We start from the raw sequence: 23246 nt of genomic DNA on the forward strand, positions 1-23246 counted from the left end.
CCATTTTAGAGAAGAGAAAGTGGAGCCTTTGAGAGGTTGACTAACTAACTTGAGATGACTTAGGTAGTCAGTAGAGAAACCTGACTCTAGTCATGCCCAGCTCTTAACTACTGTGTTATGATTTCCTACCAGAAGGCATACTAGAAGCACAGTCTTCTTCTTCACAAGGCCCCGCTGAAAGTCTTTTTTTTTTTTTTTTTTTTTGCGGTACGCGGGCCTCTCACCGCTGTGGCCACTCCCGCTGCAGAGCACAGGCTCCGGACGCGCAGGCCCAGCGGCCATGGCTCACGGGCCCAGCCGCTCCGCGGCATGTGGGATCTTCCCAGACCGGGGCACGAACCCGTATCCCCTGCATCGGCAGGCGGACCCCCAACCACTGCGCCACCAGGGAAGCCCTGAAAATAGTCTTTTTTTAGCTGCCATATGAAGACAGGTTGAAATGATGGGCTTCGTTTTTTTTTTAATAATTTGAAAGCAAGAGAAACAAAGATAAAAATCTAGAAACACAACTTTGAAGTCGAGAGTGAAAGAAATGCTGAGTTTATTCAGCAGATCCCTGATGAGTAGGATTAGGGATGTCCCTGAAGCAGGAATGAGAAAAAAAATTTAATCCAAACAGCACAGTTCTCTTTTACACAGTGGGTAGTAAAACCATTACCCCAGTATGCATTGGTGGCAAAAACTGTTGGCAGCTCCAAATGAGGTGGAGAGAAATGTCCCAGGCAAAAGTGCTTGAATTAATTAATTTAGCCCAGAGTTGTCCTTTTTTCTGGGCACCATAGGCGATGGCCTGCTGTGCTGACATTTCATAGGTACAAGAGTAGTGCTCATGCCCAGATAAATCCTTCTCCATCATTGGCCCTCTGGCTTAGGACTTTGATTAGTCAAGTATAGAGGAAAAAAATCATGAGATGTGGTCAACAGTTCTCATCTTATAACCATGAGTTACTCATTTCCTCTTGGTGGGCTTTGCCTTCTTCATTTTTAACCAAAGAACAGATAATTAATTTAATTTGATGCCATTCTCCACTGACTGATATTTATGTGTATGTGTGAGTGATACTGTGGTCCTGTTAAATTATATAACTCTATTTATATCATCCTTACCCAGGAAACTACCAAAGTATTCCCATTATTCACAGGATGGAGTCCAAGTTCCTTAGCATATAATAACGACCTTTGCACTCTGGCATCTGCCCTTTTCTAAAATCCATTCTCCTCCAGCACTGCAACCCCACCCATCAAATTCATTTCATTCACCAGCAACTCCCAGACATGTTAAGTCTTAGTTCTTGCTACCCCTCTCTTTAGAGTATGCGTCCTGTTCCTTTTTACATAATGATCTCTTGTTCACTTTTCAACCAGCCCAAATATCATCTCCTCTGCAAAAGTTTCCCTGCTATCCCAGCAATGCTATTTGCAGCCTTCTGCTGTCCAGTTACCTCATATGGCCGGCTCTGCTCTGGGTCTATAAAGCTATGTTATGATGATGTGTGTCCATGTCTACCCCTGCTGATTATATTATAAACTCCCCAAGGGCAAAGATCATGTCTTTTTTATCTCTATAGACCTAGTGCCTAGCTCAGGACTTGTGCTTCATAAATAGGGTTCATAAATATTAGATAAAAGGAAAAGGAAAGAAAAGAAGGAAATAAAGAAAAATAAACAGCAATCTTGTGCTTTCAATAAGGGTTTTTTCCCAAAATGGAAAAGGTATATTAACAGATCTGGCTCTAGCGTCAGTCCTAATATCACGGAATAGAGTATGCAGTACAGAGATGGCCAAGGTCATGACCTGAGAAGTTTAACTAGAAGTAAGGCAACTGGAGGCCTCGCCAATTATGTCCTGTGTGGATCTAGGCAGGTCCAGAAATAGTTTGGTTACACAAAGAGAAAGCTAGCAGCTTCGGAGTCCTACGCATCACCTCTCGAAATTGTTAATGAAACACCTTTTCTAACCTTTCCTTTTCCCCTCCTTGCTATTTTCAAATAGGTCTTCAGATCATCTTCCCTCAGTATCTGCAAGAGAAATTTGTCCAATCAGCCTTGAGCTACATCATGTGCAACGGTGAGGGGGAATACGTGTGCCAGAACAGCCAGTGTAGATGCCAGTGTGCCGAGGAGTTCCCGCAGTGCAACTGCCCCATCACCGACATCCAGATCATAGAGTACACGCTGGCCAACATGGCCAAGTCTTGGGCCGAAGCTTACAAGGACCTGGAGAATTCAGGTAGAGAGCCTAATGCTACTACTGCATGAATGGTACCATGCCAAGTCGAGAAAATGATCTCACTGGAATTAGTATGGCTGAGGGGAACATTCAGTGACCCCCAAGTCATTCACGTTGGAGGGTCCAGAGCCATCCTAGTAGCCATCAAAGAGTAGGCACTCAGTAAATCTCCAGCGAGTGGAATGCTGAATAACATAATCAAGTGTGTGGTCCTATGATGTATTGCTTCTGTGGTATCCAGACGACAGAGAGAATAATGTGTGCTAGCACATAGGAAGCCTCTGGAGAGGGGAGTCAAAGCTTGTTGTATGGATTCCTGAGTCTGTGTGTGTGTGTGTGTGTGTGTGTGCACGTGTGTGTACCTGTCTCCCTGAATAAGTGAACACACATATATGTGTAAATATGGGTATGTATATATCTATATATATGTTCATACATAGGTAGATATTGCTGTAGATATCCAACGAATTCACAGACTTTCATAGCTGGAAGTCACTTTTCAGGTAACTTAGCTATTTCCTGTTTTTGTGGTTGAGAAAAATGAATTTCAGGGGAGGAACATCAGTCACCCGAGGCCATAAAGTAGGTGAGGTGCAAAGTTGGATTTTTGCCTCGTGGAGCTTCTAGTTAATGGGCAATCCCGGCACCTAACATGTAACTCTGCAGAGAATAGTGACATGCTAATCATATGTGTGTAAGGAGCGAGGGGCTCCTGTGAACAAATCTCATGGTGTTGGAGGGCAGTATGGCCAGGGAGTCAGGAGAGGCCGCCTCGAGGGAGAGTCTCAGTACCTGAGTGTGTGCAGAGACCAGAGGGTGAGCGCAGGTGGGCCAGTGGGAGGCGCCTGGGAGAGAGGTGGTTGCCATGTGAGTTACAGGGGTTGTATATGTAGTAAAAATGGGAAACGTGCAGAGATGCTGAGGTATTTAGAAGGAACAATTAGCAGGGCTTGATGGTAGATTGACTCTGAGAGTTCAAGGGAAGGGTTTTGAGGTGAGCTCCAAGGACCTTTTTTAGGTATGCTTGCTAGACAATCTGATGGATGCTGGTACCATTCATAGAGCTAGAACACCCTGGAAGGTTTGGAAAGAAGACTGTGTACTCAGTTTTGGACATGAAAAGCTTGGGAACCCTGGAGACTTCCAAAAACAGATGCCAAGTAGATATTTGGCATTTAATATGTGCTCAGAGATCTGTTAAATAAATGGACGTATGTAGAGAGCGTTTCTGTTTTTAACACAACCTTATATCCCTTAAATCTATTACAACATTAATAGATTGAGTTAAAGTGAGTAGTGATATTCCTGTGTTCTAGAGGAGGGAGGGTGTCAAGACCCAGTGTCTTCCCCTGGGTTACGTAGTTAGTAAATGACTGCGCTGGTAATGGAATGCCTGATTCCAAATCCACTGCTCATAGCAGCTTTTGTAACTTATTAATTCTACTTTACCCACCCCCAGGCCTCAGTTCCCTCATCTGATAAATGAGAGGACATGTTTGTGTTTTTAATATTTGAATTTATTTAAATCTTTAGCCAAGAAACCCTTTGATCAAACAAAATCTTACCTTGGAGCCACTGTGTACCACAGATAAAAGCTGAGCTGTAGGGGCTTCCCTGGTGGCGCAGTGGTTGAGAGTCCGCCTGCCGCTGCAGGGGACATGGGTTCGTGCCCTGGTCTGGGAGGATCCCACATGCCGCGGAGCGGCTGGGCCCGTGAGCCATGGCCGCTGAGCCTGCGCGTCCGGAGCCTGTGCTCCGCAACGGGAGAGGCCACAACAGTGACAGGCCCGCATACCGCAAAAAAAAAAAAAAAAAAAAAAAAAAGCTGAGCTGTAGAGCGCTGTGTTTGAAAACCACTGGTTTCCATTATCTCTAGACCTCCCACCAGTTCTGGGAGCGCAGAATGCATCCATGATTCTGCTCTCATGGGGTCATCAAGTGGAGCTGTGAGGCCTTAGGAACCTGCACGCATTAGTCCATTTAAAATCCTGGGAATCCATGAAAGAGGAGAGGTTCATGATGGAAATGTATTATGATGATTATTTGGCCTCAAACAAAAGAAGCATTTGATAAAATGCTTTTGAAAAGAGATTCTACTGATTGCTAAAAAGCAGAGGGGGGTGTAGGCTGTGTGCACAAGTAGTAGGGATCCCTAGCACAGAATCCTTATTCCCAAGGAAGAGAAGCCACTCTGAGTGGGTGGGTGTGGGAGGAAATGCAGAAAGCTGAGATGCTACAGGGTAAGCTGAAAAGGCCACAGAAATGATTTCTGTGTCATGATTGTCTCTCCACAAAAGCACGCCTTTCCTCTAGATCCTGCACTCATCCATTTGAAATGTTTGTACCCATGAAAACAAAGCCATCCATCCACACGTGTATGTGGCTTGTACATGTGTACTTTCCTCCTTTTCCTTTGCAACCCATAACCTTAATGACTCAGCCCCAAGTAATTTGGAGGAATTAATGACTGGCCAAAGGTCAAAGCCATTGATTCCTTCATGGCTCGAGAGTTAGTGGTCACATAGGACCTAGTTTACACACATAAATGGGGGTCTACGCTTCCTTTACTGGGAGGGAACCCTTCTACTTTTAGTCAAGAAAATGAAATCATTTTCACTTTTTAATTAGGTGTTCGTATCTGACCCAAATTCTGGTTCTTTGAAAGGACTGTTATCTCCTCCGAGGTCAGCAGAGCCCTCTGCAGGATGAGCTGTGTGGCGAGGAGAGCTGGACTGGCCAAGGCAGCAGCGTCATTAGGGCCAGTCCCCTGCCCCCACCAGCCCACTGAGTAAATCCATCAGTACCGTCGTGTGTATCCTCCCAATCTTACACAGCCATCCACTCAGCACCTTCTGGATATCGAAAACTATTTAGGCAGACAGCGTCTCTCAAGATTTGAATTAGATGCTCTTACTGACAGATGGGGAAACTGAGGCATTGAGAGAATAATGCTTATACAGCCATCCAAGGGTCAGGAATCAGTCTGAACTCATGCATGTCTGACTGTCTATAACGAGGTTCCTGAGGAGTCAGAGACTCCTGTTTCAGCACCTTAACAGAAAAGATATTAATATATTAAAAATATATAGTTTTTTTCCTCTCAATTCACTGATCCTCTTTATGTGTTGAGAGTAAGTGTAATGTGCTACATAAGAGCATAAGATTCGGAGCCAGTCTAGAGTTCTAATTCTACCATTTGCTGGCTGTGTGACCTTGGCAAGTTAATTAACTTCTCTGTGTCTTAGTTTCTATAAAAGGGGGCGCTAAAAGCACCCACCTCGTACGTTTGCTATAAAATCACTTATATATTGTAGATGTTTAAGACTGACCCTGGTGCTTATCGAGAGCTTTGAAGGCATTTTTTAGAAAGAAAAGAATGCCTAATGTACCTGAAATTTCCTTGTAGGTTTTATGGAAAATATCAAGCTTCAGATATCTATAGACAGATGATAGCTAGCTAGCTAGCTAGCTAGCTAGCTAGATGACAGATAAATGATAGATAGATATCCCAACCATTTAGCCTTTTTTTTCCTGCAAAATGATCAACCCCTTAATTTTTTAATTTTCCCAGTAGTTGAGTGGGGGATTGAGTAGGAGGTATTAGATGAGAAAACAGCAGCTCAGGTTTTAGTCCTGCCTCTTGTTACTCATGGACTGTTCTACCTTCAGAAAATGGTATTCCCACTCGAGGCTTCAGTTTCTCCAAATGTAGAACAAGAAAGCTGACCTAGATAATTTCTAAGGCTGTGTCACCTTGTAGCACATGCTGACACACTGAAACTCAGCATCACCAACTGAGGCAGAAATCTTCACCCAGGAGACCCAAGAGTTCGTCCCCATCTGGAGTTTCCCAAAATGTGACTTGACGTAAGGTGGTCCACACATGCAGCTTGAGTTTCCCAAAATGTGACTTGATGTAAGGTGGTCCACGCATGCAGCTTCCATGACAGTGGGGCACACGGTGGGGAGGGTGATCGATGTCAGTTCTCTGTCGATCCTGAAGATTACATCAAAGAGAATGTCTCAGTTGCTGCTAATATCCTTTTACATCTATCACTTGCTCCTTCCCTAAATTTCAAAGTGAGAGCAGGCACAGGGGTTCGGTCATTTAGCAGGCCACAGCGTTTGGCTAGAATTTATTAATATCATTTTCATTATATTTATTTTTACAGCTTTATTTTTATAGCTCCCATTCTACCGAGGGCATTTGATAGTGATTCTCTACTTGGATTGGATAAAAAATTGTTTTAATTGATTCAAAGATAAGTACAAGTAAATATAAGTACAAGTGATATGTGAATGTCATAAAGTTGGCATTCCAATGACAGAAGTTTGGGCAGCCCTGTCTGAAGCAAGGATGCGGGATGCAGGTTCACTCCTGCGGCAGCAAAGTAAAAGACCCATCAGTGAAAACACAGTGGCCTCTTCACTGCCTGCTAGGAGTGGAGCAGGCTAGTGCCATGTTTATAGGCCACCAACAAGTTGGCTTTATTGTGCGCCTGCTTTGCTTGTGGATGGGGCTAAGCACTTGAGCCTCAGATGGGGGCTGTGTCATGCTCAGCCCGCCTTCTTGGCCTTTGTCTCTTGCTAGATGAGTTTAAATCGTTCATGAAGCGTCTCCCTAGCAACCACTTCCTGACCATTGGGAGCATCCATCAGCACTGGGGCAACGACTGGGACCTGCAGAACCGCTACAAGCTCCTGCAGAGCGCCACGGAGGCCCAGAGGCAGAAGATCCAGCGCACCGCCCGCAAGCTCTTCGGCCTCAGCGTCCGCTGCCGCCACAATCCCAACCACCAGCTGCCTAGAGAGAGGTAAGTGCTGGCCCACCTACCACCTCCACAGGCTCAGACCTGGTGCAGGGGCACATGTACTACAGAAGATGTATCTGGAGCTCATGGCCTTGCATGGTCCAGACCCACAGTTTTCTGGATTGTCTCTGGCTTCTCCCCTACTGGCTCTGGCTGCACTGGATTTCTGTTTCCTGAAAATACCCTGAACTTTCAGCCTCTGTAGTCTGTCTGATCCATCTGACAGATGAAGGAAATTAGTAGTAGCCCTGACTGCTATGTGACATTATTCTGGTTGCTTAAATGTATTATCTAACTTTAAAATTACTTGGCAAAGCAGATTTTAGCATCCCCATCTTAACAGTGAAGAAACTGGGTTAACTGACGAATCAAACAATTTATTGACTGAGGGCCTTTGCTCAGGGGCTGGAGTAGAGTGAAGCAAAGGAGGCACCTACCATGAAGGAAGCACTCCCTCCCCGGTCACGCGAGGACAGGGTCCTCACCTGAGGGGGAGTGCCTCCTCAAATGCATACCTGCCTCACTGGCCCCACCCTAGTCCCAACCCTGCTCTCGATGTACCAGGTATTCTGAAGAATGATGGAGAACACAGGGGTGAACAAGCCAGACAGGGCTCATGCCTTCATAGCACCTAGGGTTTATCAACTCTCTCAGGGACCCACAGAGAAGGAGCTAGAATTCAAATCCAAGTCTCTCAGACTCCACTCTCCCAGGGCATTCATGAGCTACATCTGGGGGTTTTCTGTATTTGTGTCTCCAGGGTTTCCATGAAGGCATCATGGAAGAGCAAGAAGGCAGGCTTGGGGTCTCTCCACCCTGCTTCTGCCAGAGCAGTGATGCTTTCATCTGTTTCATATTTGGGGATTCCACATTCAACTTTATTCAATGAAAATAGATCCACTCTTAAAAAGACTGAGGCTAAGTCACCTTCACTTAACAGATTCTGTGTCAGCCACATATTTCATCCACAATTGCTACCCGCATTGTACAGATTAGAAAACTGAAGCTCAGAGAGGGCAAGGAATTGGTCCAAAACAGCAGTGTAAGTCAGTAGTTTTCAATGGAGGTGGCTTTGTCTCCAGGGAACATTTAGAAAGGTCTGAAGACATTTCTGAGTGTCATAACACATGTGAGTGCTACTGCAGTCCCCACAACAAACAGTGATCTGGCCCCAAAAGTCAATGATGCTGATATAAGAAGAGACAAGATATCCCGACTCTTTGACTCTAAGTACTGTGTTCTTAATCACCCTGCTTGCTCTACATGCACTCAAAATTTAAAAAGCACCAAACTCTTTAAAAAGTCCTCCTCTATCCCAACCACCCTCACCCAAGCACTCATTTTCCAGACTCAGATCAAATGCTTCCTCCTTCAGGAAGTCTTTCCTGATTACACCAGCCAATATGGAGGGCCCCTTATTTTAAGTTCCCATTAACCTAAAACCCACACATTAGTCAGCAGATTTTCTTCTATTTCCCTTAATAAAACCTTCTCCTTTTGCACTCGTCCATGCTCATCTCTGTTCTCCCCATTCCCCCCAACTTGGAGCCCCTTTCTGTTCATAAAGCTTGTGATCATTGTGAAACAAATGGAATTTCGGCTGGCAGTGGCTTACTTGTTGAAATGCTGTAGAACCAGGGACTAGGAAAGGGATCCAGTCACCAAATAGCTCCCTTGTCATCTGTGACAGTTGCCCAAACTGCCACCATGAGTGAGGGTCTGAAGTGGCTTCCATTTAGACCCACTGAGCATCAGTCACGTGACCTGCATCAGGCATTGGGGGAGATTCGGAAGTGAACACGGTAACAGTGCCATGAAAGATGTCTCTTAAAGGAGGAGTGAGGAGGAGTTCTGTTGGCAGTCAGGAAGAACTCCCCACATATATTAGCTTGCTAGGGCCGCCATAGCTAACTACCCCTGACTGAGTGGTTTAAACAACAGAAATGCATTTTTTCCCAGTTCTGGTGCCTGGAAGTCTGAGACTGAAGTATTGGTTATTCCTGAGGCCGCTCTCCTTGGCTTGTAGCTGGACATCTTCTCCCTGTGTCTTCACAGGATCTTTGCTCTCTGTGTATCTGTGTTCTAATCCTCCTTTCTTATAAGGACACCAGTCCTATTGGGATAGGGCTCACCTCAGTGACCTCATTTTAACTTAATTACCTCTTTAAAGACCTTATCTCCAAATAGAGTCACATTCGGAGATACTGCGGGTGAGGACTTGAATGTATGGATTTTGGGGGGATATAATTGAGCCTAGACACCACAAGAGGTGGCTTTTGATCAGATCCCTAAGTGAAGAAATGGCGCATCCCCAGGCTGACCACACTGGCTCTGCACCTGGGCAAAGGAGTTAACACTTAACCATTACCAGACTTTAAACAAAAGCACCTATCAGTGTTGCTGGTTGTCACTCCAGAGAATGAAGTGGAAAGTCCAGAAGCCCAAAGACACAGGGAAGACACATTTATTAAAGGTGAGCAGAGTGTCCAGGGCACAGAGTATAGAGCACCACTGGGCACACTGGGTCTAGGGAAGGCTCAGGAGGGCTCCAGAGGAGAGAGGAGCTGGACAGGCCTTAGAAGGGAGGAAGGAGGGACAAAATCGGGTAACGGGAAGAATACGGAACAGAATCGGGGGTTGGATGAGATTGCACCCTAACCTTAGCAAGCTGTGGACCTTGAGCAGGTCGCTTCACTATTCTGAGTGCAAAATCTGTCCACATCTGTAATTTGCTCTTCCTCTGCAAGGCACAGACAGCTAGAAATATCCTGCCACCGCTGGGACCTGCGAAGAAAGAACTCACAGTGCTGTCATCTCTCCTCCTGAGATGAGAAAACTTGCCCTAATCATTACATCCCTCCTTCACTCACCTGGAGAGGGTGCCTGGAATTCCACTTTGGCATGTCACTCAATTATGTTCATTTAGCATGTATTGGATACTGGGATGGACAGGGGACATAGAAATGCAGCTCTGTGCTGATTCGTCTGAAGCTTTCCCAGGAGAACTGAACCTCCCTGCTGGCTGTGGGCTGCTTCCTGCCATCTGAACCAGAGGCTTTAATGAGCGTTTCTCACACCAGGCAGGGCACCTCCCTGCCACGAAGCAGTGTCAGACAGAGGTGCTAACACTGGGGACCTTGGGCCACCTGAGCTGAGCAAGCTGGAATTTGCAAATGAACCACTTGCTCTGCTGTGATTTGTCTGTGTCCTGGGCTCCATGGGGGCTGAGTCCACCAAGCAGATGCCATCACTTGTGTCAAGAAGGGTGGCCTTGTTGGGTGGGGGTGGGAGAGGGAAAGAGCCCGGGTCTTTAGCAGCACACGGACTGGATCCAAATCCTGGCTCCGTTTACTAGCCACAGGGCTTTATGTAAGTCCCTGCACTTCATTTGCAACGTGGGATAATTATGCTAGCCTTCAGATTAAGTATGAGGATTAAGATTTTAAAATTCAAAAAGCCTGACTCAGTTAACAGAGAGTTGTCACTTAGTGCAGGTTTCCCCCGCTATCCGAAAATAGAGCTTTTCTGTGAAACCTTTCATAAGCTGAAATGCCATAAAGCAAAGAAGCAATTACCTTTTTTCATAAAAGCTAAAATCTTTGGATTTCTTTAGGTTAGTGAAAACATGTCTCTTGTAAGATCTTTTGTAAAAGCGAAGTGGCATAAAGCAGACTTTTGAAAAGCAGGGGACACCTGTATATGGATTCTAAAGATCAGGCACTGTTGTAAGCATCTCTTATGAATTAACTCACTTCCCCCTCACTGCAATGTTACAAACTAGGTACTCTTACTATCTTACTATTTCTACTCTACAGATAAGGGAACTGAGGCACAGACAGTTTAATAATGTACCCAAGGGCAATAAATATTTTTTTTATTTATATATATATATATATTTACTGGAGTATAATTGCTTAACAATGGTGTGTTAGTTTCTGCTTTATAACAAAGTGAATCAGTTATACTTATACATATGTTCCCATATCCCTCCCTCTTGCGTATCCCTCCCACCCTCCCTATCCCACCCCTACAGGGGGTCACAAAGCACCGAGCTGACCTCCCTTTGCTATGCGGTTGCTTCCCACTAGCTATCTACCTTACGTTTGGTAGTGTATATATGTCCATGCCTCTCTTTCGCTTTCTCACAGCTTACCCTTCCCCCTCCCCATATCCTCAAGTCCATTCTCTAGTAGGTCTGTGTCTTTATTCCTGTCTTACCCCTAGGTTCTTCATGACATTTTTTTTTCTTCTTAAATTCCATATATATGTGTTAGCATACGGTATTTGTCTTTCTCTTTCTGACTTACTTCACTCTGTATGACAGACTCTAGGTCTATCCACCTCATTACAAATAGCTCAATTTCATTTCTTTTTATGGCTGAGTAATATTCCATTGTATATATGTGCCACATCTTTATCCATTCATCCGATGATGGACACTTAGGTTGTTTCCATCTCCGGGCTATTGTAAATAGGGCTGCAATGAACATTTTGGTACATGACTCTTTTTGAATTATGGTTTTCTCAGGGTATATGCCCAGTAGTGGGATTGCTGGGTCATATGGTAGTTCTATTTGTAGTTTTTTAAGGAACCTCCATACTGTTCTCCATAGTGGCTGTACCAATTCACATTCCCACCAGCAGTGCAAGAGTGTTCCCTTTTTTCCACACCCTCTCCAGCATTTATTGTTTCTAGATTTTTTGATGATGGCCATTCTGACTGGTGTGAGATGATGTCTCATTCTTGTTTTGATTTGCATTTCTCTAATGATTAATGATGTTGAGCATTCTTTCATGTGTTTGTTGGCAGTCTGTATATCTTCTGTGGAGAAATGTCTATTTAGGTCTTCTGCCCATTTTTGGATTGGGTTGTTTGTTTTTTTGTTATTGAGCTGCATGAGCTGCTGGTAAATTTTGGAGATTAATCCTTTGTCAGTTGCTTCATTTGCAAATACTTTCTCCCATTCTGAGGGTTGTCTTTTGGTCTTGTTTATGGTTTCCTTTGCTGTGCAAAAGCTTTTGAGTTTCATTAGGTCCCATGTGTTTATTTTTGTCTTTATTTCCATTTCTCTAGGAGGTGGGTCAAAAAGGATCTTGCTGTGATTTATATCATAGAGTGTTCTGCCTATGTTTTCCTCTAAGAGTTTGATAGTTTCTGGCCTTACATTTAGGTCTTTAATCCATTTTGAGCTTATTTTTGTGTATGGTGTTAGGGAGTGATCTAATCTCATACTTTTACATGTAGCTGTCCAGTTTTCCCAGCACCACTTATTGAAGAGGCTGTCCTTTCTCCACTGTACATTCCTGCCTCCTTTATCAAAGATAAGTTGACCATATGTGTGTGGGTTTATCTCTGGGCTTTCTATCCTGTTCCATTGATCTATCTTTCTGTTTTTGTGCCAGTACCATACTGTCTTGATTACTGTAGCTTTGTAGTATAGTCTGAAGTCAGGGAGCCTGATTCCTCCAGCTCCACTTTTCGTTCTCAAGATTGCTTTGGCTATTTGGGGTCTTTTGTGTTTCCTACAAATTGTGAAATTTTTTCTTCTAGTTCTGTGAAAAATGCCAGTGGTAGTTTGATGGGGATTGCATTGAATCTGTAGATGGCTTTGGGTAGTAGAGTCATTTTCACAATGTTGATTCTTCCAATCCAAGAACATGGTATATCTCTCCATCTATTTGTATCATCTTTAATTTCTATAATTAGTGTCTTATAATTTTCTGTATACAGGTCTTTTGTCTCCTTACGTAGGTTTATCCTAGATATTTTATTCTTTTTGTTGCAATGGTAAATGGGAGTGTTTTCTTAATTTCACTTTCATATTTTTCACCATTAGTATATAGGAATGCCAGAGACTTCTGTGCATTAATTTTGTATCCTGCTACTTTACCAAATTCATTGATTAGCTCTAGTACTTTTCTGGTAGCATCTTTAGGATTCTCTATGTATAGTATCATGTCATCTGCAAACAGTGACAGCTTTACTTCTTCTTTTCCGATTTGGATTCCTTTTATTTCCTTTTCTTCTCTGATGGCTGTGGCTAAAACTTCCAAAACTATGTTGAATAAGAGTGGTGAGAGTGGGCAACCTTGTCTTATTCCTGATCTTAGTGGAAATGGTTTCAGTTTTTCACCATTGAGGACAATGTTGGCTGTGGGTTTGTCATATATGGCCTTTATTATGTTGAGGCAAGTTCCCTCTATGCCTACTTTCTGCAGGGTTTTTATCATAAATGGGTGTTGAATTTTGTCGAAAGCTTTCTCTGCGTCTATCGAGATGATCATATGGTTTTTCTCCTTCAGTTTGTTAATATGGTGTATCACGTTGATTGATTTGCATATATTGAAGAATCCTTGCATTCCTGGAATAAACCCCACTTGATCATGGTGTATGATCCTTTTAATGTGCTGTTGGATTCTGTTTGCTAGTATTTTGTTGAGGATTTTTGCATCTATGTTCATCAGTGATATTGGCCTGTAGTTTTCTTTCTCTGTGACATCCTTGTCTGGTTTTGGTATCAAGGTGATGGTGGCCTTGTAGAATGAGTTTGGGAGTGTTCCCCTCTGCTATATTTTGGAAGAGTTTGAGAAGGTTAGGTGTTAGCTCTTCTCTAAATGTTTGATAGAATTCGCCTGTGAAGCCATCTGGTCCTGGGCTTTTATTTGTTGGAAGATTTTTAATCACAGTTTCAATTTCAGTGCTTGTGATTGGTCTGTTCATATTTTCTATTTCTTCCTGATTCAGTCTTGGCAGGTTGTGCATTTCTAAGAATTTGTCCATTTCTTCCAGGTTGTCCATTTTATTGGCATAGAGTTGCTTGTAGTAATCTCTCATGATCTTTTGTACTTCTGCAGTGTCAGTTGTTAGTTCTCCTTTTTCATTTCTAATTCTATTGATTTGAGTCTTCTCCCTTTTTTTCTTGATGAGTCTGGCTAATGGTTTATCAATTTTGTTTATCTTCTCAAAGAACCAGCTTTTAGTTTTATTGATCTTTGCTATCGTTTCCTTCATTTCTTTTTCATTTATTTCTGATCTGATTTTTATGATTTCTTTCCTTCTGCTAGCTTTGGGGTGTTTTTGTTCTTCTCTAATTGCTTTAGGTGCAAGGTCAGGTTGTTTATTCGAGATGTTTCCTGTTTCTTAAGGTGGGACTGTATTGCTATAAACTTCCCTCTTACAACTGCTTTTGCTGCATCCCATAGGTTTTGGGTCGTCGTGTCTCCACTGTCATTTGTTTCTAGGTATTATTTTATATCCTCTTTGATTTCTTCAGTGATCACTTCGTTATTAAGTAGTGTATTGTTTAGCCTCCATGTGTTTGTATTTTTTACAGATCTTTTCCTGTAATTGATATCTAGTCTCATAGCGTTGTGGTCGGAAAAGATACTTGATACAATTTCAGTTTTCTTAAATTTACGAAGGCTTGATTTGTGACCCAAGATATGATCTATCCTGGAGACTGTTCCATGAGCACTTGAGAAAAATGTGTATTCTATTGTTTTTGGATGCAGTGTCCTATAAATATCAATTAAGTCCATCTTGTTTAATGTATCATTTAAAGCTTGTGTTTCCTTATTTATTTTCATTTTGGATGATCTGTCCATTGGTGAAAGTAGGGTGTTAAAGTCCCCTACTGTGAATGTGTTACTGTCAGTTTCCCCTTTTATGGCTGTTAGTATTTGCCTTATGTATTGAGGTGCTCCTATGTTGGGTGCATAAATATTTACAATTGTTATATCTTCTTCTTGGATTGATCCCTTGATCATTATGTAGTGTCCTTCTTTGTCTCTTCTAGTAGTCTTTATTTTAAAGTCTGTTTTGTCTGATATGAGAATTGCTACTCCAGCTTATTTTTGGTTTCCATTTGCATGGAATATCTTTTTCCATTCCCTTACTTTCAATCTGTATGTGTCTCTAGGTCTGAAGTGGGTCTCTTGTAGACAGCATATATATGGGTCTTGTTTTTGTATCCATTCAGCCAATCTGTGTCTTTTGGTAGGAGCATTTAGTCCGTTTACATTTAAGGTAATTATTGATATGTATGTTCCTATTCCCATTTTCTTAATTGTTTTGGGTTCGTTATTGTAGGTCTTTTCCTTCTGTTGTGTTTCTTGCCTAGAGAAGTTCCTTTAGTATTTGTTGTAAAGCTCGTTTGGTGGTTCTGAACTCTCTCAGATTTTGCTCGTCTGTAAAGGTTTTAATTTCTCCATCAAATCTGAATGAGATCCTTGCTGGGTAGAGTAATCTTGGTTGCAGGTTTTTCTCCTTCATCACTTTAAATATGTCCTGCCAGTCCCTTTTGGCTTGCAGAGTTTCTGCTGAAAGATCAGCTGTTAACCTTATGGGGATTCCCTTGTGTGTTATTTGTTGTTTTCCCCTTGCTGCTTTTAATATGTTTTCTTTGTGTTTAATTTTTGACAGTTTGATTAATATGTGTCTTGACGTATTTCTCCTTGGATTTATCCTGTATGGGACTCTCTATGCCTCCTGGACTTGATTAACTATTTCCTTTCCCATATTAGGGAAGTTTTCAACTATAATCTCTTCAAATATTTTCTCAGTCCCTTTCTTTTTCTCTTCTTCTTCTGGAACCCCTATAATTCGAATGTTGGTGCGTTTAATGTTGTCCCAGAGGTCTCTGAGACTGTCCTCAGTTCTTTTCATTCTTCTTTCTTCTGCTCTGCAGTAGTTATTTCCACTATTTTATCTCTGCTCTGCAGTAGTTATTTCCACTATTTTATCTTCCACGTCACTTATCCGTTCTTCTGCCTCAGTTATTCTGCTATTGATCCCATCTAGGGTATTTTTAATTTCATTTATTGTGTTGTTTATCGTTGCTTGTTTCATCGTTAGTTCTTCTAGGTCCTTGTTAACTGTTTCTTGCATTTTGTCTATTCTATTTCAAAGATTTTGGATCATCTTTACTATCATTATTCTGAATTCTTTTTCAGGTAGACTGCCTATTTCCTCTTCATTTGTTAGGTCTGGTGGGTTTTTATCTTGCTCCTTCACCTGCTGTGTGTTTTTCTGTCTTCTCATTTTGCTTATCTTACTGTGTTTGGGGTCTCCTTTTTGCAGCCTGCAGGTTCGTAGTTCCCGTTGTTTTTGGTGTCTGTCCCCAGTGGCTAAGGTTGGTTCAGTGGGTTGTGTAGGGTTCCTGGTGGAGGGGACTAGTGTCTGTGTTCCGGTGGATGAGGCTGGATCTTGTCTTTCTGGTGGGCAGGTCCACGTCTGGTGGTGTGTTTTGGGGTGTCTGTGTACTTTTTATGATTTTAGGCCACCTCTCTGCTAACGGGTGGCATTGTGTTCCTGTCTTGCTAGCTGTTTGGCATAGGGTGTCCAGCACTGTAGCTTGCTGGTCGTTGAGTGTAGCTGGGTGCTGGTGTTGAGATGGAGATCTCTGGAAGATTTTCACCGTTTGATATTATGTGGAGCTGGGAGGTCTCTTGTGGACCAGTGTCCTGAAGTTGGCTCTCCCACCTCAGAGGCACAGCACTGACTCCTGGCTCCTCAATTTGGGATGATTCTTTGTCTATGCATGTATTCCACAGATGCAGGGCACATCAAGTTGATTGTGGAGCTTTAGTCCGCTGCTTCTGAGGCTGCTGGAAGAGATTTCCCTTTCTCTTCTTTGTTCTCACAGCTCCCGGGTCTCAGCTTTGGATTTGGCCGGAGGGCGTCTGTTCTTCACTCAGACAGGACGGGGTTAAAGGAGCAGCTGAGTCGGGCACTCTGGCTCACTCAGGCCGGTGGGGGGAGGGAGGGGCACGGAGGCGGGGCGCGCCTGCCACGGCAGAGGCCAGCATGACGTTGCACCAGCCCGAGGCGCGCCGTGTGCTCTCCCGGGGAAGCCGTCCCTGGATCTGGGGTCCCCGGCAGTGGTGGGCTGCACAGGCTCCCCGGAAAGGGGGCGTGGACAGTGACCTGCGCTCGCACACAGGCCTCTTGTCGGTGGCAGCAGCAGCCCCAGCGTCCCACGCCGGTCTCTGGGGTCCGCGCTGATGGCCGCGGCTCGCGTCTGTCTCTGGAGCTCCTTTAAGCAGCGCTCTTAATCCCCTCTCCTCGCGCACCAGGAAACAAAGAGGGAAGAAAAAGTCTCTTGCCTCTTCGGCAGGTCCAGACTTTTTCCCGGACTCCCTCCCAGCTAGCTCTGGCGCATTAGCCCCTTCTGGCTGTGTTCACGCCGCCAGCACCAGTCCTCTCCCTGCGCTCCGACTGAAGCCCGAGCCTCAGCTCCCAGCCCCGCCCGCCCCAGCGGCCGAGCAGACAAGCCTCTCGGGCTGGTGAGTGCCGGTTGGCACCGATCCTCTGTGCGGGAATCTCTCCGCTTTGCCCTCCGCACCCCTGTTGCTGTGCTCTCCTCGGCGACTCGGAAGCTTTCCCCCTCTGCCACCCGCAGTCTCCGCCCGCGAAGGGGCTTCTGGTATGTGGAAACCTTTCCTCCTTCACAGCTCCCTCCCACTGGGGCAGGTCCCGTCCCTATCCTTTTGCCTCTGTTTATCCTTTTTTCTTTTGCCCTTCCCAGGTACGTGGGGAGTTTCTTGCCTTTTGGGAGGTCTGAGGTCTTCTGCCAGCGTTCAGTAGGTGTTCTGTAGGAGTTGTTCCATGTGTAGATGTATTTCTGGTGTATCTGTGGGGAGGAAGGTGATCTCCGCATCTTACTCTTCCGCCATCTTCAATAAATATTATTTTATTGTTACTTTAAAGAGGTGTTTACCTATAAAATCTAGTGAGAAGTCAAATATAGATAATTGGTTTGAAGGCATACTGGAACTTTAATATTGAGCTGGATGGCAAAAGGGGGGTTCTGGTTATCAGTTGTTGCCAAACAATTCACCCAAGACTTCTGGGCTCAAAACAACACTTATTATCAACTCTCAGGATTCTGTAGACTGACTGGCCACAGCTGGGGCTCCCTCAGGTTGACTGGGGCTGGGGTCACAGGGGGCCTTGACTGGACGTCCAAGATGGCTCACTCCCAGGGCTGGCAGGATGCTGGCTCTACACGTACCCTCTCCAGGTGGCCTGGGCTTCTTGAAACATGACAGCCTCCTTGAGACTAAAAGGAAATGGTAAGGCTTCTTACAGCTTAGCTTTGGAAGTCAGAGAGTATCACTTCCACCATATTCTGTTGGCCAAAAGCCCAGCCCAGATTCAAGCGGGTGAATACTGCGAGGTGTGGGTCACTGGGGGCAGAGGGAATCTTTTTGGAGATTAAGCACCACAGGATAAATTGAGTATAATTGGAGGTAGAGGTGACTATCCTATATGTAGGGCAAATAAGATGAATGATAATAATAACAATCACAGAGCAATAACAAACACTTAACTGAGCAGCTATTATAATAGGCAATAGAGCTGGCTACGTATAAAGATTCTGGAGTCACACTGCCTGGGTTCAAATCCCAGATTTATTGCCTGCTCACCTTATAACCCTGGGGAAGTTACTACCACCTTTGAGCCTCAATTTTCTCATCTATAAAATGAGGCTAATGTGCCAATCTCATAAGGTTGTTCTGAGGATTAAATGCTTGAACCCACATAAACTGTTTAGAACAGGGCCTCGCGCATAGAAAACACTCAATACATGTTAAGCTATTTTTCTTATTTTTACCAGGCACTGATTTTGCATACAAATTGCTTAGCCCACCGTAATATTCAGTGAGTCTGAGTGTTGATGATATTGATGACATATATTTTTTTCATCTAATCTTCACATTATCTCTGTGAAGTGGATGCGATTGGATTTGTTTTACAGGTAAGGAAACGGATAAGGCAGAGATGGAATTAACTTGTCCAAGGTCATAGGGCAGATAAGCAGCAAGATTGGAAGGGTCTTGCTGACTCCACGGGTGGGTGTGGCGGTCAGGAGCCCCGTGCAGGCTCTAGGAGGTGAGCAGAAGCAGGAGAGGCGGCTGCACCGGGTTGGGGCACCTTGGTTTGAGTGTAGGATGATGTCACAGGCAGGGTGAGCCCCTCAAGGTCATGTGGGTGATGGCAGACCAGGAGTAGAGTTTTATAGACCCTAATGTAGTGTGCTGAGATTCAAGAAACGGCACCAGTTGTAGAACCCTGAATCAACTCTGGAGCCCAGGCAGACACATCAGACACAGCCCCTGTAAGTACAGAGAAGAGGTCAGGTTCAGTGCAGGTCAACTTAGCAAGGAGTCCCTGAGAACTTACTCTGTGTGGGGCCCTGGAAGCATTAAGATAAATAAGACCATCCCACCCCCAGGGGTCAGTGCTTGTTGGGATGATGGTAGCAGGATTAATTCCAGACCACACCTGCCAATGGGGAATTCAACACCCAACCAGATTGGGTTTCCATCACGTATTAGGTAATTTGGGGGGTCCCAGGGATACTGTGGTGGATTTCTTTTAGCTTGTGCAGGAGCTGGCCCTAGAGTCAGACCACAGTACTTCAGTTAGGTCAAGGAAAGGCAGGACCCACAGGGAAGTTTCCTGTGGATTGTTTCGCTACCAGGATATCCTTATGTTTTGCAGTTAAAAAGGCAGAAAGACTGGGAGTGGGCTTTGAGTTTGGTCACTATTACTAGACTTTCCGAACCTTGGTCTTCTCATCTGTGAAACAGGCAGCATAATTTCTTCTTCCTGCCTCAGAGGGTCTCTGTCTGGCTCACCTGAGATGGTATGTCTGCCAGCACTGTGTAAACTCTGAGTGCTGTGTGAAAGGGGGCTTTGCAAGCATGAAATTGGAATTAAATTCATCAGGAAGAGAATGGGGCTGAGTTTAGGTTCAAGGTAACACTCTAAGGCATTTCTATTGCCCCCGGCACTGTCCTACACACTTGCACCTCATTTAATCTTCATGACAACTCATCTGGCAGCATCAGCTCATCCCATGTTATGAATGGGGAAGTTAAGATGCAGAGATGTTAATTGACTCGCTGAAGATTATACATCAAATAAGAGGCAGGATTCAAACCCTGGCAGAGTCCTTTCCCATAACCTCTATGCTCTTCTACCTGCCCCCGAGGCAGGATGATCCAGGGTGTTCAGATTACCTGCCTAAACTGCAAACTGCAATGTGATGGAAATCACCTCTCATTGCAAAGGAGGGAAGGAAGCAGGGAGGGAGGGAGGAAAGAAAGAGAGGGAGAAAGAAAAACAAAAAGGGAGAGAGGGAGAGAAAAAGAAGTACAAAATCAGCTTGAGCAGTGAATTCTGCTGGCTTCTGTGCAGTTCCATAAATGTTTACTGACTACCTCGTCTCCCGTCCTATGGCAGACACTGTAAGACACTTAAAGATACAAGCGAAGGGGTCTTTGTCTTCAAAGCATCATTATCTAGCCTCAGGATGTGCTTTTGAGAAGGACACTTGTTTGAACCAGAAGACCTGAGTTCAAGTCCCCCCGGCTGGGCCCTGTGTGAGCCCAACTAAGTCCACACTGGGTCTGTAGCATATATTCCAGAATGAGAACACTGGGTGCAAAAAAAGGAGCCTTGCAGGGGTGGGTACAGGCTGAGCAGAGAACAGTTGCACCTCACCTTTAACCAGAGCAGCTCTTTAGCCATTTTCTTTATGAGAATTCTGCATTAAAACTCATTTGGGAAAATAAGGTGGTTTTTAAATTTTTTTTTTTTTTTTTTTTTTTTTTTTTGCGGTACGCGGGCCTCTCACTATTGTGGTCTCTCCCGTTGCGGAGCACAGGCTCCGGACGCGCAGGCTCAGCGGCCATGGCTCACAGGCCCAGCCGCTCCGCGGCATGTGGGATCTTCCAGGACCGGGGCATGAACCCATGTCCCCTGCATCGGCAGGTGGACTCCCAACCACTGTGCCACCAGGGAAGCCCGATTTTTAAATTTTTGCTAAAACAATTTGAAAACAACTGGGCTCAGTTATCTCTGAGGTCCTTCCCAACTCCTAGGAGAAATATCACTCCCAGAGAATGAGAGAGTAACTGTTCAACTCCAAAGTATTGATACAAGAATGGTAATTGAATCTTTGAACCATATTACTTTCTGATGATGCTAGTCAATTTTCATGAGTAGCCTACAGTTCAAACTAAGATCTTCTTTTGCCCCAAGTGACAGTAGCCTTTTAGCTAAGCCTCCCAAAATCTACTCAAATCACTTTCCAATCTGTGTTCCAGGAGGCCATCAGAATTATTACTTAAGAAGCACATTTGATCTTGACAGCCTTTGGTGACTAATCCCTGCTCTTAGGAGAACGGGCATGCTCTTAAGATGACCTACAGGTCTGTTGTGATCTGGCCTCTGTCTGCCTCTTACTCTGTGTTTCACCCCTCTTCTTGGCTCGCTCAGCCAACTCACTAATCTTTCAGTTCACTAGGTGTGCACACTCCTCCCACCCCATAGGCTTCACACAGGCTCTTCCCTGAAGCTTTCTTCTTTCTTCCTTATCTGCAATAGTATCTATGCATCCTTCAGATCTCAGCTCAAAAGCCTGTGCTCCTTGCATTGAAAGGCTGTATCAGGACTTGTTTAATATGTTTTCCTAGCAATCTGATTTCCCAAATGAAGCCCAAGTCTCAGTTTACCACTGTACCTTTGTTTACCCAGTTATTAACACCTGTCTCTCCTGTGAGACCGTCAGCCCCAGGTACGCATCTGGACCCATGTTTTTTATCACTTTAGCAGTATAACTTCCTAGCATGGTAATTGGCACACATTTTTTTAAATGTGCTCAATGAATGGGCAAATAAATTATTTTCTACTTGGAATGGGGTCCCAAAAACATGTTGACACAATATTTTAAAATTGTATGCATTGCCATAAAATAACCTACAGATTTTTCACATACTACATTGTATGTAGTTTAAATTGTCTTCTTCATTTACAAAGGAAGAAACTAAGGCCAAAGGGAGTTAAGTGACGTGTTCAAGGTCACTCTGGGAATGTGTGAACAGAGCCTGATTAAAATTCAGGCCCTCTGACTGTGACAGTCCAGGCAGTAAAATGGAAACTGCAAATTGAGATTGTCTTTAATTGACCTGTATCCAATTTCTGCAAGTATCTGTTGTTAAGTCCACTACTTTGGGAAATGTGCCCTAGTGAAAAACAAAGGACAAAAATAGACACTTCCAAGAGTTTACTAAATTCAGTGAGATGAAAAAAAATTCCTAGCACCAACTAGGTGCTGAAGGACAGTGTGATTTGATATTTTTCCCCACACCCTGTCCCAATTTTTGTAGAGGTTATAGTATTGTAAGACAAAGGAGATTCATGGAACTTTAACTTGAGGGCAGGCAGTATAACTATTGGCATTTTTCCAATGACTCCTGGTGTTCGGTTTATTTTTACTTCTCATATTCACATGGACTTGACCCAGCACCCGGGCTTTAGCCAGGCACAATGTAATTATGCATTGTTCAGATGAAGATCTCTTGGGGGCATCCACCTCAGGCTTCAATCGTGGGGCCGTAGCTTCTGAGCCCATGTCAGCTTTTTACAAACTTCCTGCTCCACACAGCGTTTAATTGGTGTCTGTGGAAAGAGTCCAGCTACCAGGATAATCGTTATCTCTATTATGAGAACCCTCAGTATCCACACTGATTTTGATTCTTCTCTCTGAACCCTATACTTACTTGCCTCTGGATTTAATCTCCACAGACTCCTGCTGGGGGGCAGAAGGCTGTGACTTCTTACCTTTTATTGAGCTGAAGTCAGTGTCAGTGTCAGTTTATTAGGCTGACAGTCCCTGCTCTCCCACTTATTAGATGTGTGACCTCAAAAAATCTCGAAACCTACCTGAGCCCTGTGTTTCCTCATCTGTATGGTCAGGATAATAAGAAAAGCTGCCCTATGGAGTTGATGTCTCAGTCAATTTGGATGCTGTATGTGAAAACTCTTCATAACCTATGAAGAAATGCACAGATGCAATGTTAATATAATCAAGAGCACAGTTGTAGTAGATGCTAGATTTTTGATGAAGACACTGTTTCTGCTTCTAAGAGACAGATCTTTCCATTGGAGAAAATAACTCATGAGCCCAACAAAATGTAATAACGTAGTAGAGAGGCAATGAAATTTCAGATACTTAAGGCTTTAGACTATGGAATCTGACAGAACAAGGTGTAGACTGCCATTTACTAACAATGGAACGTTGGTACAGTATTAAGTTATCTGAACTTCATTTTTCCAATTGACATGGTGGAGATAAAAATGATACCTACCATCAGAAAATCAATAAAAGATTTTAGCACTTTTAGCACATAGTAAG

At 44.0% G+C, this 23246-nt stretch overlaps 1 protein-coding gene across 1 annotated transcript in view; it reads left to right on the plus strand.

Annotated features, from left to right (window-relative positions):
- The window catches only part of BRINP1 (BMP/retinoic acid inducible neural specific 1), a gene marked incomplete at both ends in the record, with an annotated part of 137874 nt that overhangs the window by 94462 nt on the left and 20166 nt on the right, over nt 1-23246 (plus strand). The window contains 2 exons of the mRNA XM_079706134.1: nt 1994-2230; nt 6822-7044. Of these exons, the coding sequence (XP_079562260.1) occupies nt 1994-2230; nt 6822-7044 (460 nt within the window). The remainder of the gene's footprint in view (nt 1-1993; nt 2231-6821; nt 7045-23246) is intronic.

This window comes from Hyperoodon ampullatus (genome assembly GCF_949752795.1).
Source record: "Hyperoodon ampullatus genome assembly, chromosome: 6".
NCBI lineage: Eukaryota > Metazoa > Chordata > Mammalia > Artiodactyla > Ziphiidae > Hyperoodon > Hyperoodon ampullatus.